At 41.1% G+C, this 15350-nt stretch overlaps 1 protein-coding gene across 2 annotated transcripts; it reads right to left on the bottom strand.

Annotated features, from left to right (window-relative positions):
* Nucleotides 1–1542: 1542 nt before the first annotated feature.
* LOC110513388 (tetratricopeptide repeat protein 24) lies at nucleotides 1543–12115 on the bottom strand. Of its 2 annotated transcripts, XM_021593244.2 has the most exons (13): nucleotides 11906–12115; nucleotides 11240–11488; nucleotides 10582–10875; nucleotides 8191–8392; nucleotides 7876–8082; nucleotides 6283–6411; nucleotides 5905–6026; nucleotides 5678–5770; nucleotides 5354–5432; nucleotides 5028–5211; nucleotides 3305–3387; nucleotides 2981–3029; nucleotides 1543–2893 (listed from the first exon to the last, which is right to left on the bottom strand). In XM_021593244.2, the coding sequence occupies exons 2-13, from the start codon at nucleotides 11441–11443 to the stop codon at nucleotides 2782–2784; spliced, it is 1758 nt and encodes a 585-aa protein (XP_021448919.2). In that variant the 5' UTR covers nucleotides 11444–11488; nucleotides 11906–12115; the 3' UTR covers nucleotides 1543–2781. The 2 variants fall into 2 exon arrangements, with proteins under 2 accessions (XP_021448919.2, XP_021448928.2); XM_021593253.2 differs by lacking the exons at nucleotides 1543–2893; nucleotides 2981–3029; nucleotides 3305–3387; nucleotides 5354–5432 and having other exon boundaries at nucleotides 5076–5211.
* Nucleotides 12116–15350: the final 3235 nt, after the last annotated feature.

The following is a 15350-nucleotide window of genomic DNA, read 5'->3' as shown; positions in this document are numbered from 1 at the left end:
ACACTGAACAATGACATTTAATTGATTTCAAATTACATGACCCTCACCTGGACTAAAAAAAAGAAAAGAAAAAAAGACTAAACCCTCCGCCTGACTGAAATTGAAAAAGCATGACCCTCTGGGTAACAATGGTGTACATTTCCACCTCTACCTAAATTGAAATACATTTGCAAAAGTTAGAGTTACTGCTGTCTGTTCAGTAAGAAATTGAATAATTCAGAATAGTCTACTACACCATGAATTGGGAGGTGCTGGAACAAAACGTGAGCACGAGGGAGGGGTGCTCTCAGTTACTCACTTTTTGTTCCAGCACCTCCCGATTTACAAGTTAATCACTGAACACAGGTAGTCTAGAATCTAGCTAACCACCGTATACTAAATTATCCACACAAGCCACATATCACGAGGTAGAAGATTGAATAATAAGGTATATTATGAAGTTATTATTTAACAGCATTGAAGATAAATCCTAAATCAGTAAAAAACAAATAATCAAGCTAGCTAACTAGCAGATTTACATCAATCATCAACGATCAGCTGATCATCTTTTCCCAATGTCAATCATGTCTTTAGGAGGCACTGTAACTAGCTTGCTTTCAATTTGTGATGAGTTAGTGTGTTGTTGCAAAAATAAATAGGCCTATGCTAAGAGGCATTTATTAGGCTATGTTCTGAATTTCGAGATGGTTAACAATTCTGAAAGTAAAAATAAAATAGATATATTTTTGTTTAAATTGAGTTGAGCAGGGGGTGCCCTTTTTCATGTTGAGTACCTGCCCTCTGAAAGGTCTGTGAAGTAAAAAAAAACATTTTGAATACGGTTTACTCGCTTTCAGATTGAAAATTATCCGGCCACATTTTATTAACCATTTAAATCGAACCAGTTTATTAACTAGTTAATCAAAGATCATTAGATATATTAGGTGAGATTCGATAGAGACCGACTCCGAAGAGTCAGAAGTTACGACAGCACTTTGACAATAAAAGGCAGGATTTTATTGACCAGTTGGGAAAAGTAAACTTGAGCCTACATCATGAGTGACGCATGTTTCCCTGCGCGTCGTTGGCATCATTTCTACATTCCTACTGAAAAGCGGCAAAGGATGTGATTACATATAGTTAAAAAAAATAAAAAATTGTAGACCTATTATCAAGCCATGTGATGGGTAACGCTTACACTTTAGTTTAAAACACTCTTTACCATAAACAAATGCATGGAATGTGTTTTCTTTACAATAGATTGACTCTTGCCATCTCCAATTTGACTTGTGAAAACTGTGAACATGACCTCTGCCATAGTGGAGGCATAATGAAAATGTTTCATTAACATGTTTAACAAGTCGATTGAAGCGGCCAAGTTTAATTTACCCTCCATTTGCATTTAATTAAAGGTTAGGCCTATTTTCTCAAAGTGTGCCCTTTAGGAAAACCAATTGAAAACAGATTGGGTGCTCGTTCTTTTTTGTGTTCTCTTGTAGCAATGATCAACGGCGATGGCTTTGTTAAGCCTTGGGGTGACTATTAATTTACAAAGGATCAGAGTTAAATACTTCAAAAACAGATTACATTTATTTCAAATTGTACAACCATGATTCAAGAGAAGAGCAGAGATTTAAGTTAGCATGATCAAAGAAATAATACACAATATGACAATCTTAGAATATTGACGACCAAGATACCTTGAAATAAGGCAACAGTAAACATGTCATCCCCCACGAATGACTAACGTATGTACAGTTGATTACTATAGCCCCCTTCCCCATAAGTGTAATTTTGTCAATGCCAGATCTCTATGGCATGACTAATCATTCACCCAAATTTCATCAAAATTGTGCCAGTGGTGTCTGAGATATCGTGTGGGTTAGCTCATATCCCTAAACATGTGTGCCAAATTTCATCACTAAGTCAAACAGATTATGGCGCCACCGCAAGGTCGATATGAATGTTCTTGCATATGTTGAGTCTTGACAGTGTTTGCAACATGTGTACCAAATTATGTTACAATATGAATATCCTTGGCTGATTTATATGCAGTTATGTGCCAGACCACACCCACGTGAATGTTTATTGGTCAATAGCGGCCATGTTGTTGTAGCTACCAGTCAAATATTACATTGAGAGATCGTTTTCCATAAATGCCACATATCAAGTTTTGTGCAGATCGGTCATTCGGTAACAGAAAAGTAGTGTTAACTGTTTTTCACACAATTCAAAATGCCGGAAAATTCATCATGGCGGAACTTATGGGTCCCGAGACAAACTTGTTCTTTGTGAAGACAGGGATCGATCTACTAAATTTCATGACTTAAGGTCAAACGGGGTGAGGGGCGTGACCTTTCAAAGTTTGCATTTTCAATCTCGTTACATAGCCACCATCTGGCCAATCAGTGTAATTTTATAAATGCCTTAACGCTATGGCAAGACGCATCATTCACCCAAGTTTAGTCAAAACCGGGCCAGTGCTGTCTGAGATATCGCTTGTGACTAACACGTGAACCTACTAACGGACGGAAACAGATCCAAAGTGCCTTCCCCGATTTCATTGTGGGGGACAATGACCAGCATACACACAGGGATTGTTTGGAAGACAAATGCAATGACAAGGCAACACCTGTACGTGCAGGAGATGAGACAGACAATATTATAGAGTAGCACTTACATGTGCATTAGTATTTTATATACCAATTTGCAAAGAGCAGATTTTACCCATAGAAATACACTCAATAGAGTAATTCCTATGAATACTTTCAATTAACCAACCACATTAGCCTGGACTTGCATCTACATGACCGTGCAGATTTGGGACTTCCGTTTCTTTAACAGGGGTATAGTCTCTTCATTATCTGACGCAGCAGTGGGTGAAACTTCGGAGCTCTCGGACAATGGAGTCTCACTAAAACACATGATACGTGTTCAGTCAGTATCAATGATTACTCAAACCAAAGCAAATAACTGGAAATAACTCACAAACATTATGTACCTGTTAGTCTGTGTTGTCATCGGTTTAATGCGCTCATATAAATTCTCGCCTACAGAGGGATTATAACAAACAGTAAAAATTGGTTGAACAAAGCTTTTGATAAAACAGCCATTACTTTCTTGTAACAACATGTGCAGAATGTGGATGAAAAAAAACCCAATAGTGTTATTTTAACATGCTAGTGGTCCTCTGTCCAAATAAGGACTACTTAGCCCACACACTAGTTATAGCTAGTAGCTAGCTACTTCCCCAATGGGAGATTTGGAAAAAAGTGAATGTTGTGCACCCGTTTCTCAGGTTAAGATTGAGGGGAGTGGTTCTTACTCTGCTGGGCGAGTACAGGGTGGTTTGATGGGTCCTGGTTCTGGTAATGGGGGTCGGGATGCTCAAAATGATTATTCAGGTTCCTGGAGGTGAGAGGAAGAGGCACGCTCAAACATCATCATCTCAAAAATAACTTTTCAATAATAATTTAAATCACAAGCAGCAGTGTAACATTGGCCACACACACACAGCAATGCCAAGTTAAAGGCATCTTAGATATATCGTTTCTCTGGGACCGGGAGAATAACAAACATAGTGCAGCTATGCAGAAATGAGTGTGTGTTTACAGGGGGATGGTAGTGAATCATCAGTGGAAGCCAAGGTCATCCCCATGCACATTAATTATGTATGGGGTTTTGTTTTCTCTGCTGGTGCTCTTATGATATATCTGTGGCTGGCTAATGACTCTCCATTTCCCCATGATTCTATTCTTCTCTGCAGAGCAGACACTCCCAGAGCTCATTTTCTTCAGTGTAATTTAAGAAAACCCAATAGGTGTTTATACCTTAACGACATTCTGCAAAAATAAACAATTTAAGAGGCCGGAGTCTGGTGGCACGAAATGAAAACGTGTTTGATTTTCCAGTGTGCTAATCACAACAAGTAAAATTACCCTGGGTTTATTTATGGGTTGTCTGGAAGGGTGTTATTGGGCTATGCACGTGTTTATAATGGTGCAGTTATGTACACTATTACTAAATGGCCAGAAACAAATAACTTTCTTCTGAAACTCGTCAATCTATTCTTGTTCTGAGAAATGAAGGCTATTCCATGTGAGAAATTGCCAAGAAACTGAAGATCTAGTACAACGCTGTGTACTACTCCCTTCACAGAACAGCGCAAACTGTCTCTAACCAGAATAGAAAGAGGAGTGGGAGTCCCTGGTGCACAACTGAGCAAGAGGACAAGTACATTAGAGTGTCTAGTTTGAGAAACAGACACCTCAACTGTCCTCAACTGGCTGCTTCATTAAATAGTACCCACAAAACACCAGTCTCAACGTTAACAGTGAAGAGGCAACTCCGGAATGCTGGCCTTCTAGGCAGAGTTCCCCTGTCCAGTGTCTGTGTTCTTTTGCCCATCTTAATCTTTTCTTTTTATTGGACAGTCTGAGATCTTCAGTTTCTTGACAATTTCTCACATGGAATCGCCTTCATTTCTCAGAACAAGAATATACTGACGAGTTTCAGAAGAAAGTTATTTGTTTCTGGCCATTTCGAGCCTGTAATCGAACCCACAAATGCTGATGCTCCAGATACTCAACTAGTCTAAAGAAGGCCAGTTTGATTGCTTCTTTAATCAGAACAGTTTTCAACTGTGCTAACATAATTGCAAAATGGTTTTCTAATGATCAATTACCCTTTTAAAATGATAAACTTGGATTAGCTAACACAACGTGCCATTGGAACACAGGAGTGATGGTTGCTGATAATGGGCCTCTGTACGCCTATGTAGATATTCCATTAAAAATCAGCCGTTTCCAGCTACAATAGTCATTTACAACATTAACAATGTCTACACTGTATTTCTGATCAATTTGATGTTATTTTAATGGACAGAAAATGTGCTTTTCTTTCAAAAACAAGGACATTTCTAAGTGACCCAAACTTTTGAACGTTAGTGTATGTGTGCTAATATGTACAGTAAATTAGTGATAATGTGCACTGTGTGAGCCTGTATGATGATGTTTACATTGTGTGTGTGTGTGTGTTAAATGCCCTGCCTGTTTGCCCCTGGCAGCACAGTCCGATAGCCCGGCTGCTCAGTGAGAGATCCTGTCACCGGTGACTGGGAGTCACCTGCTTCTCCCATGGTCACTGTGTGTGCCTGTTCTCCATCTGGCACCGGGGCTTCCTCCTCCTTCCCCGGCTCTCCGGTAGACACCTCTGCTGAGCCAGCTCCACTCACTATGGAACAGCAGCCCAGTCAGTACACAGGAAATAAAACTGTATAAACGCATGAGTACACTTACAAGTTCTACAAGAGAGTTGAAAGTGATTTGAAATGGAACCATTTTTCACAGTCAACATTTAAACTGAAGGTCCTCACCTTGGGGCTCAGTCTTTGCCCTATGGCCATTCAGAACAGCTTTTCTATTTTGAGTGTGTAGACGAGGGCCGAGACATCTCTATGCAGAGTGTAGTAATGGTTTTCACGCAAGCAGGCACATCACACGTACACACACACACACACGCACATACACACACACACACTACATTATAGTTCCCATGAACAGACCAGAAGATGGTTGATATATTACCTGGTTATAGTGTTGATATATTAACTAGATACTGGCTGATAGATAAACAAATCAGTTTGTTTTCCTGCAACTGAGTATGATGGTCAGGAGTGTGGTGTCCAGACAGCACCTACCTGGGGTTTTCCAGGGGTGATCAGTGACAGCCTGTGTTGCAGGGCCTCGCTCAGCTTGTTGACCAGACGCTCCTGGACCGAGCTGGACGAGTCCTGGAAATGAAGACGGCGGTTAACCAACGTTATACGGTCTGATAAGGTCTGAGCAACCACATATAACTGAAAAAGTATATTCTATTGAGGATTGATTGTATGGGTTGGTGTATTTGTAGTAGTGACCTCTTTACCTTGCACTTTGACAGTAAACCCAGAGCTTGTTTGTAGTAGAGGGTGGCTCTCTCCAGGTCTCTCAACTTAAAATGAACTTCCCCTAAACACTCACAAGTCTGCCATTGGCCCTTATAGTCATCTAGAGATATATATATATATATATATATATATATATATATGAGAGATAGAGAGAGAAAAGGAGGAAGAAGAAAGATAAATATAAAGAGACATTGAGAAAGTTGAGTAAACAAGGGAGAAAGAGAGAGAGACTTTAAGTGTCAAAAGGGGTCAATGGACGTAAAGAGTCATTAATAGTCTGTTCAAACATTTAGAACACACTTCAACATGAAAAATGTGCTTATTATTATTCTTATAAAGAATGAAGAACTTTGTACCAGTGTCTTTGAAGGCCTGCAAGGCGTGGAGGTAGTTCTCTGCTGCCTCCTCATGCTCCCCCAGCTGACTGAGAGCAAAGGCCAAGTTACTGAAGCAGCGGCCCTGAGCACGACGACTGCCCAAAGACCCTGACAGACACACAGAATGAGGGGGAAAGAGAAGGGGGAGAAGTATCAGAGAGAGATCCGTTTTTCCCACTTAAAAAAAGAATAAGTAGCTATAATGTCATGCTCACATCCCCAACAGCAAAAAATAATATGCACATACGCACAAGACATAACAGTGTGTGAGTCACTCAGTGGTGCTGTGGTAAGCACTCTAAGTACCCATGGGATTGCCTCAGTGGAATCTCAGCCCACACACCCCTGCACGCGCACACACACACTTTTCTCTGTTGCTAATGTGAGAGCTGCTCACAGAGACAGATTAGAGGCATGAAGAGCACTGGACACACAGACAGACCAAGGTACTGTAAAGGATTAATCAGGGTAATGTAAACTCACCCCATTCTGTACAAATGTGCGCAACCGCGACATTCAAACAAGGCTGCAAAGAAAACTAATGGGACTGTAGCGACTGTGTTGACTTCAAAATCTGGGGTGTGAACTACGTTTCTATTCAAGCGTTGATCGACATGGTAATGGCTCTATAGTACCGGAGAAAAAAACGGACCCTCTGTTACATCGTGACGTGTCATGCCGTAACATATACAGCACGCATAAAGCAACTGTTTCTGACTTACAATCTCTCTCCACCAGGTGTAGCACTTCTCTCATCGTTTAAAAACAAGAAATGGACAGTGACGGGGGTAAGGGGGGATACCTAGTCATTTTTTGCATCATCACTGCAAGCGATCATGACTTTCAAAAGCCGCTGTTTACTTCTGAAGATCACTTTAGCACCGCCCTAAAAACCCGATTCAAATTCGACACAAACCTTCAAATAGGTATGTAATGACACATTATATATAGACTATTTATAGTGTTTTATTTACATTTTAGAGGCGATAAGTTGGACAGATCGAGTGAAAAAAAGCCGTTTCCCCACACGACATCTCTCCTCCTCACTATCACACATTAGTTTCACCTCCCCACCCGCCATTTTTAAAAAGACCTGACGGAGCTCATTGCCTTCTTGAATCATGCAGAAACGGGCAGCGTGGAGGTCCCATCATGGATGTTGTTGGAAAGTGGAGAAATTGTGCTTTACAGTGGTATTGACATTACAGTTGATCTGGAAGTATTACATTTTTTGGGCGCTAAGATAAGGTCAATTGTACGGACCAAGGCGATGTACAAAAGTGAGTGAGTTTACTTTATAATGAAATGTTTGAGGAATGGTCTGCCCCTCTGCCTAAACAATTACTCCTACACGCCTCAGGTAACATGTTCCTCACACACACATTAATCTCTGTGGCTCAGTTGGTAGAGTGCTTGCACCACTCATATGAAAAAATATGCACGCAGAGTACTTTGGAGAAAAGCGCATGCTAAATGGCATATCATTATTACATGCAGTACACAACAGCACTGAACTGTGCAGAAAATACAGTATAACTAAACTCTCCAGCGTAATTGACGTAATAAGCTCACCATGCAGGTCGGCTGCCTGGCGGTGGTAGTCCAGGGCCTGCCGGTACTGGCTCAGTGTGTTGTGAACGGCTCCCAGGTTCTGTAGGACCACGGCCAGCCTGCTGGGCCTGGTGCTGGCCAGGGGCAGGGCCCGCTCATAGCACCCGGCTGCCTCCTGGAACAACTTCAGCTGGGAGAAAATCAGGCCCAGGTCATTGTACACCTTACCTGAAAGACAGAGGGATAAAGTCACAAAACTGTGACCAAATTGTTGACTAACAATGCTGTTACTCATTTGTTTTTTCCTCAATTCAGTTACTCTGACAGTTTATCTACCGAGCAACTCTGGGTCTTTGATGTTGTTGCTCAGCTCGAGGCAATCAGTGAGCACGGTGATGATATCATCCACGGTGAAGTCATCTGACTGGAGCATGTGACTCCCTGCCTCTTTGTAGGCCATGGTGGCTGAGTCCAGCTTGCCTGCCATCCTGTAGCTCTCTCCAGCCCTCTGGAAGCTTTGAGCTGCCTGGGTCCAGTCCTGCAAACACACATCTTGAATCAGAACCTACAAACAAGCAAGATTTCTGGCTCTCACAGACCTGTAACTTCTTCAAGAGGCTCCTTTGTCCTCCACTCATTACCTGTATTAATGGCACCTGTTTGAATTTGTTATCAGTATAAAAGACACCTGTCCACAACCTCAAACAGTCACACTCCAAACTCCACTATGGCCAAGACCAAAGAGCTGTCAAAGGACACCAGAATCAAAATTGTAGACCTGCACCAGGCTGGGAAGACTGAATCTGCAATAGGTAAGCAGCTTGGTTTGAAGAAATCAACTGTGGGAGCAATTATTAGGAATTGGAAGACATTAAAGAACACTGATAATCTCCCTCGATCTGGGGCTCCGCATACTCATTGTTTTAAGCAAAACTACACAAAACTATTGCTGATGGTGTACCTGAACAATCAAAATAAAATCCAATGTAAGCTCTGATCAGCATGTAAAGCCAGATGAGAGCTGTGTGTCCCGCAGTAGCTTAGGCTACTTTATTCTGGTAAAACACAATTTTCAACAGCCCATTTGATAACAATAACCTAACAAATTACATTGGTTGTCACTCAACTGAAAGCCTAATATTGCACAAGATATTTTCAAACATCTGAATGCTGAAGGTGAAGCGCATATGTGCCAGATCAGGAATAGTCATGCCTCACGTTAGTCAGCGAGCGAAGCTGCTCGCAGTTTGACTACCGATTTTGCTTAGGGTTGTTCAGCATGCAAAATGTCGATCAATGACTGTCAACACAATTGTATGCTTAGTTTGACACTGAAGTAGAGGATGCAATTGTCACAAAAGATGAGAGGCATTTTCGGAAGGTAGAAAGAAAGTAATTTGAGCAACAACAAAAAATTGTGAACAGGTGATTTGCAACGTTTGAATTGATTTTTGGACAGATGCATGCTACATTTGGATCGGTTTGGGGTCCCGCTGACCGATGCACTCAGATCTTAAACATTTGAACCAGGGACTGATGCATACAGGTGAATCTTTACATCCCTATTATAAATGCTAATAATGATACTAATTTATTGATAATACCCACACACTGCCTATGGCAGTTCTCTAAATAATTTTATTGTGGCTTGACTCTGACACACCGACTGAGGGTGTCCCAATGAGAAACGGACCATAATGACAGCGACTGGCCCTTCATCAGTGGCAGCTGGTGATCAGCAAAGATGAGGGAGGTGGGCAGGTTCACTAAAGATCTGAAAAGGTTAATGGAATAATTTTTATTTGTGTTACAATTGTATTGATTAAACAAATTGCAAAGCATGATTTCTGAGCACCTAATACATTAGAAGGAAGATGGCTCATATGAATCAATCAACTGACAATCAATTAAAGGAGAAGTTGAGTATTTATAACCAAATATAGGTATCGCTCAAGTTGCACAAAAGGAAATATAATGTTGCGGATAAAGTTTGGAATGACACAATTTCATATGTAAAACATCTAAAGCCCTACATCACTATACTGAGAGCTTTGTCGTTTCTAAAATTACATATTGTTGTTGTTTTTGGAGCCTTTGTTCATTTTTTTCAGGGCCCCTATACTATACAACGAGGATGAGGACGTGATTTGCTGTTTGTTTCTAAAAAAATAAAAATAAATCACAAAAAGATGTCTGGACCCTTCTATAAAGAAACTATTTTCATAAAAAGCAACTATTTCCATTTGGTTGTAAAAAAAGAGAACTTATTTAACAATCATTCAACTATCGCAATTTACTCAAGCATTTTTTGAGTACTTGAGCATTTATTTTAGCAGAGAAGCTTGTTTTCTTCCTACTGTGGTATAGTCCTTCAATTTTCAGTCTCGAGTATTCTAGGCCTCATGCATAAGCATCTTATTTTCTTTGCAGAAGATATGGGTGGTCTTCTAAATTCTGACTCAGCACAATCTTAATGTGCATGAAAGCAAATTTCCTGGTGGTAATCCCTCATTATAAAAAAGCACAGTTTGGTCTTTTCTCTGAATATATTGGATTGGTGTTAAATCTCTTTAGGAGAGTATCCCACCTACATTTTGGAATGGCTTAAGGTGAGGAATATAAGTACAGTTTACTGCCGTTTTACAGTTCCCCTCTAATGAGATTTTTGGTAGGGTAATCTGATCCTTGAGCTGAACCATAAACAACATACACCTGGAGCTGACTGACCTTTAGGAGCAGGTGACAGTGGGACATTTTCATACAGGAGTCCCCCTCACTAGCCCCATCCCCCTGGGAGCGGTACAGCTGGGCTGCCTGGAGGTAGTGACCAGCCGCCTGGCCGTGGTTCCCCAGGATCTCATGGGCTACGGCCATGTTGAACTGGAGGTCTGCTACCCGCTCTCCCTTCTCTCCTGGCTGGGCCCGCTTCAGGAAGTCCAGCCCCTTCAGGGCTTTACCCACCTCCACGTAGGCAGCTCCCAGGTTAAAGGCACATGCCTGCTGGACCCTGGTCTCCTTTAACTGTGGGTGATAGAGTATGTTAAGACAGGCAACTTAAACATTATAAAAGCTAACATAAGTACCAGTAAACATTATGCAGCATATTTGACTTTCTTCCATACAGTATGTCTAAATATTGTGGTTGTCAGATGTATGTTGTTGTGAAAACCAATTACCATTTGGGGGACAATAAAGATTGTGTAAACACTGTAATCCATTTGGACTTGAACCAGACAAGTTTTTGTTGCCTGGACATTTTCCAAACAATAAATTCATGTGCTCAGTTCTCCCCCTCACAGTTTTAGCAAGCCCTATATTATATGGGTGAGGTGCAGGACAAAATGTCTCAAAATGGACAACATGGAATTAGCCTAAGTAATGTCACCTCTATGGAAGCTTTGAAGGCCTTTTTGAAACAGCGGAGGGCTTCTTCACAGTCCCCTTGCTTTAGGGCAATGTGGCCAGAGGCTGTGAGCTCCTCTATGTCCACCTGGACCTTCAGGACATCAGCCTCTTTGTCTTTGCTCTTTACACATTCGTCACTCTTCTTCTTCCTGCCTTCATGTGATGGGTAGCTATCAGATGCCATATTGATTTCGCCAGGGGGTGGCTATAGGATAGCATTATGAGGAGACTGATGGAAAGAAGAGAGCAAAATAATGATGAAGTTCAGATTATAGTCACACTCACTCAGGTCATGACACTGACAGTACTGCCCTCCTTTGGTGACAATGAGTACTAGCTATGTGGCAAACCACATGAGGACTCACTCAGTGCCTGCCCTCTTCAAATAAATGTTTAATTAAGTCTATTACGTGATCACTGAACATGCATTTCTTTTAGGCATATATAGCCAGAATTTTCGCATTCAAATAAACATTTTTGAGAAGTAGCATGGACCGATGTCTATCTTGTTTGCTAGCTAACTTGGCTACTTTCCTCTCATCTGGTGTGCACCGAAGTTGAAACCACATGACTAGTTAACGCATTAGCTTCTCGAGTCTTGGTAACATGGCTAACGTAGCTATTTTTTTTTAGCTATTTCACTCACATTTTCAAGATGAACAGCCATCCAAAACAGAGCAGTCGCAATTAGTTAGTTAGCTTAACAAATACCTAGGTAAATTATCCGTACAGCCGTAATCCCTAGTTAGTCTATATCACACGTTTTAGCTGGCTTTTCTTGTTAGCTTGCTAACTAGCTAATGTTAGGGAGTTACTGGTTTGTGGAGCCAGGGAAAGCTATGAAGTAGCAGGTCTGTTGCTATGGCAATATTAAATAGGAAGTGAGGCGTAGTTGGCCATATAAATGATTTTAGGCACAATTAACAATGAGACTGAAGCAGCAACTTAAATATCGTACTGCTAGTTATGACTATTTATATACAAATGTGTGTATATATATATCTATATATATATCTATATATATATATATATATATATATATATATATTTTGTTTGTTTGTTGTTGTTGTATTTATTAATTTTTTATGTATTTATATATATATAAAAAATCATATATATATATATATATTTAAAAATGAAAGAAAGGAAACATCTCCCAGAAAGTTATTTATGGGCGGCAGGTAGCCTAGTGGTTAGAGCGTTGGGCTCGTAATATAATTAATATACGCCTAATTAATATATAATATACGCCTAAATGCTCAAGCGCGCACACACATTCGTTCTGACTGTCTGCTCAGACTAACAGCCTCACCTGTTGTTCCTGTCAATCAGACACGCAGTGTCAACCAAAGGGAGGGCCCACACTTTGCAGCTAAGGAGAGCAGCTGTGAAAACAACAGCTGGAAAATGAGGCAGAAGCACAGCATTTGGAAGCTTTTTAATAATGTAGACAACGTTAGATAGAGCACAGTGTAGGATTTGCCAAAACAAAACCACATATAAAGCCAGTTGAGAGTGGCCAGAGAATGGCAAGTAGATGGAAAAGTGGTGTGTCTAACATAACCACAGCCATGAAAATGTTAAATGGAACCCATCATCCATGTCTTGCCCACACAATCAACCTGATAGTAAGAGATGCTCTGAAGGTGATGAAGCCCACTGTGAACAAAGTGAAAGCAGCTGTGGAATACTTCCACAGGAGCACAGTAGGTGCTGAAAAACTAAAGTAGACACAACGCCAGATGGGGATGCCTGAGCTGAGGCCTAAATAAGACTGCACTACAAGGTGGAATTCAACATTTTATATGTTGAAGTGGTTTCTTGAGTCAAAGGATGCCATCATCTCTACCCTGGCCATTGTCAATGCACCTGTTGATGCTCTGACCCAAGAGGAATGGGAGGTGGAGGAGGTGTGCAGTCCTGGAACCCTTTGAGCAGGTCACTGGGGAGATCAGTGGAGAGGGGTAAGCAGTTATTACTTCATCATTATTTAATCCAGTATTATGTACAGTGCCTTGCGAAAGTATTCGGCCCCCTTGAACTTTGCGACCTTTTGCCACATTTCAGGCTTCAAACATAAAGATATAAAACTGTATTTTTTTGTGAAGAATCAACAACAAGTGGAACACAATCATGAAGTGGAACGACATTTATTGGATATTTCAAACTTTTTTAACAAATCAAAAACTGAAAAATTGGGCGTGCAAAATTATTCAGCCCCTTTACTTTCAGTGCAGCAAACTCTCTCCAGAAGTTCAGTGAGGATCTCTGAATGATCCAATGTTGACCTAAATGACTAATGATGATAAATACAATCCACCTGTGTGTAATCAAGTCTCCGTATAAATGCACCTGCACTGTGATAGTCTCAGAGGTCCGTCAAAAGCGCAGAGAGCATCATGAAGAACAAGGAACACACCAGGCAGGTCCGAGATACTGTTGTGAAGAAGTTTAAAGCCGGATTTGGATACAAAAAGATTTCTCAAGCTTTACACATCCCAAGGAGCACTGTGAAAGCGATAATATTGAAATGGAAGGAGTATCAGACCACTGCAAATCTACCAAGACCTGGCCGTCCCTCTAAACTTTCAGCTCATACAAGGAGAAGACTGATCAGAGATGCAGCCAAGAGGCCCATGATCACTCTGGATGAACTGCAGAGATCTACAGCTGAGGTGGGAGACTCTGTCCATAGGACAACAATCAGTCGTATATTGCACAAATCTGGCCTTTATGGAAGAGTGGCAAGAAGAAAGCCATTTCTTAAAGATATCCATAAAAAGTGTCGTTTAAAGTTTGCCACAAGCCACCTGGGAGACACACCAAACATGTGGAAGAAGGTGCTCTGGTCAGATGAAACCAAAATTGAACTTTTTGGCAACAATGCAAAACGTTATGTTTGGCATAAAAGCAACACAGCTGAATACACCATCCCCACTGTCAAACATGGTGGTGGCAGCATCATGGTTTGGGCCTGCTTTTCTTCAGCAGGGACAGGGAAGATGGTTAAAATTGGTGGGAAGATGGATGGAGCCAAATACAGGACCATTCTGGAAGAAAACCTGATGGAGTCTGCAAAAGACCTGAGACTGGGACGGAGATTTGTCTTCCAACAAGACAATGATCCAAAACATAAAGCAAAATCTACAATGGATTGGTTCAAAAATAAACATATCCAGGTGTTAGAATGGCCAAGTCAAAGTCCAGACCTGAATCTAATCGAGAATCTGTGGAAAGAACTGAAAACTGCTGTTCACAAATGCTCTCCATCCAACCTCACTGAGCTCGAGCTATTTTGCAAGGAGGAATGGGAAAAAATGTCAGTCTCTCGATGTGCAAAACTGATAGAGACATACCCCAAGCGACTTACAGCTGTAATCGCAGCAAAAGGTGGCGCTACAAAGTATTAACTTAAGGGGGCTGAATAATTTTGCACGGCCAATTTTTCAGTTTTTGATTTGTTAAAAAAGTTTGAAATATCCAATAAATGTCGTTCCACTTCATGATTGTGTCCCACTTGTTGTTGATTCTTCACCAAAAAATACAGTTTTATATCTTTACGTTTGAAGCCTGAAATGTGGCAAAAGGTCGCAAAGTTCAAGGGGGCCGAATACTTTCGCAAGGCACTGTATGTATATGAGGAGTAGATGAGAATGTAGTATCAGTAGACAAAACATGAACCTGAACTAATAAGTTACTGTTCTCTCTTTTCAGCTATGTGACAGCCTCAAAAATAATATTCCTGTATAAGGGTCTGCAGAAAATCACAGCCAGCCGCCAGAGAGAAGCAAATGTTACCACAGGACATGTGACAGAGTTGATGGACATCCTATGTTCATCAATGGACAGAAAGTTCCACAGAATGGAATATAATCACGTGCTATCAGAAACCACTGCACTTGACCCCAGGTTTAAGAAGTTAGCCTTCAGTGATGCCAGAGCGATTGATGAGGCTCTTCAAAGAATAACCTCAGCAGCAGGGAGGGACAGCCCCAGCAGTCAGCAGGCTCAGGCACCAGGGCAACAGGAAGAAGAGGGATCAGATGGAGCAGAAGCACCAGCAGTAGTGCCACAAACGTCTGCTGTTTGGA

The sequence above is a fragment of the Oncorhynchus mykiss genome, chromosome 3, assembly GCF_013265735.2.
Source record: "Oncorhynchus mykiss isolate Arlee chromosome 3, USDA_OmykA_1.1, whole genome shotgun sequence".
Lineage (NCBI taxonomy): Eukaryota > Metazoa > Chordata > Actinopteri > Salmoniformes > Salmonidae > Oncorhynchus > Oncorhynchus mykiss.
This window is presented reverse-complemented; position numbering and strand designations above follow the sequence as displayed.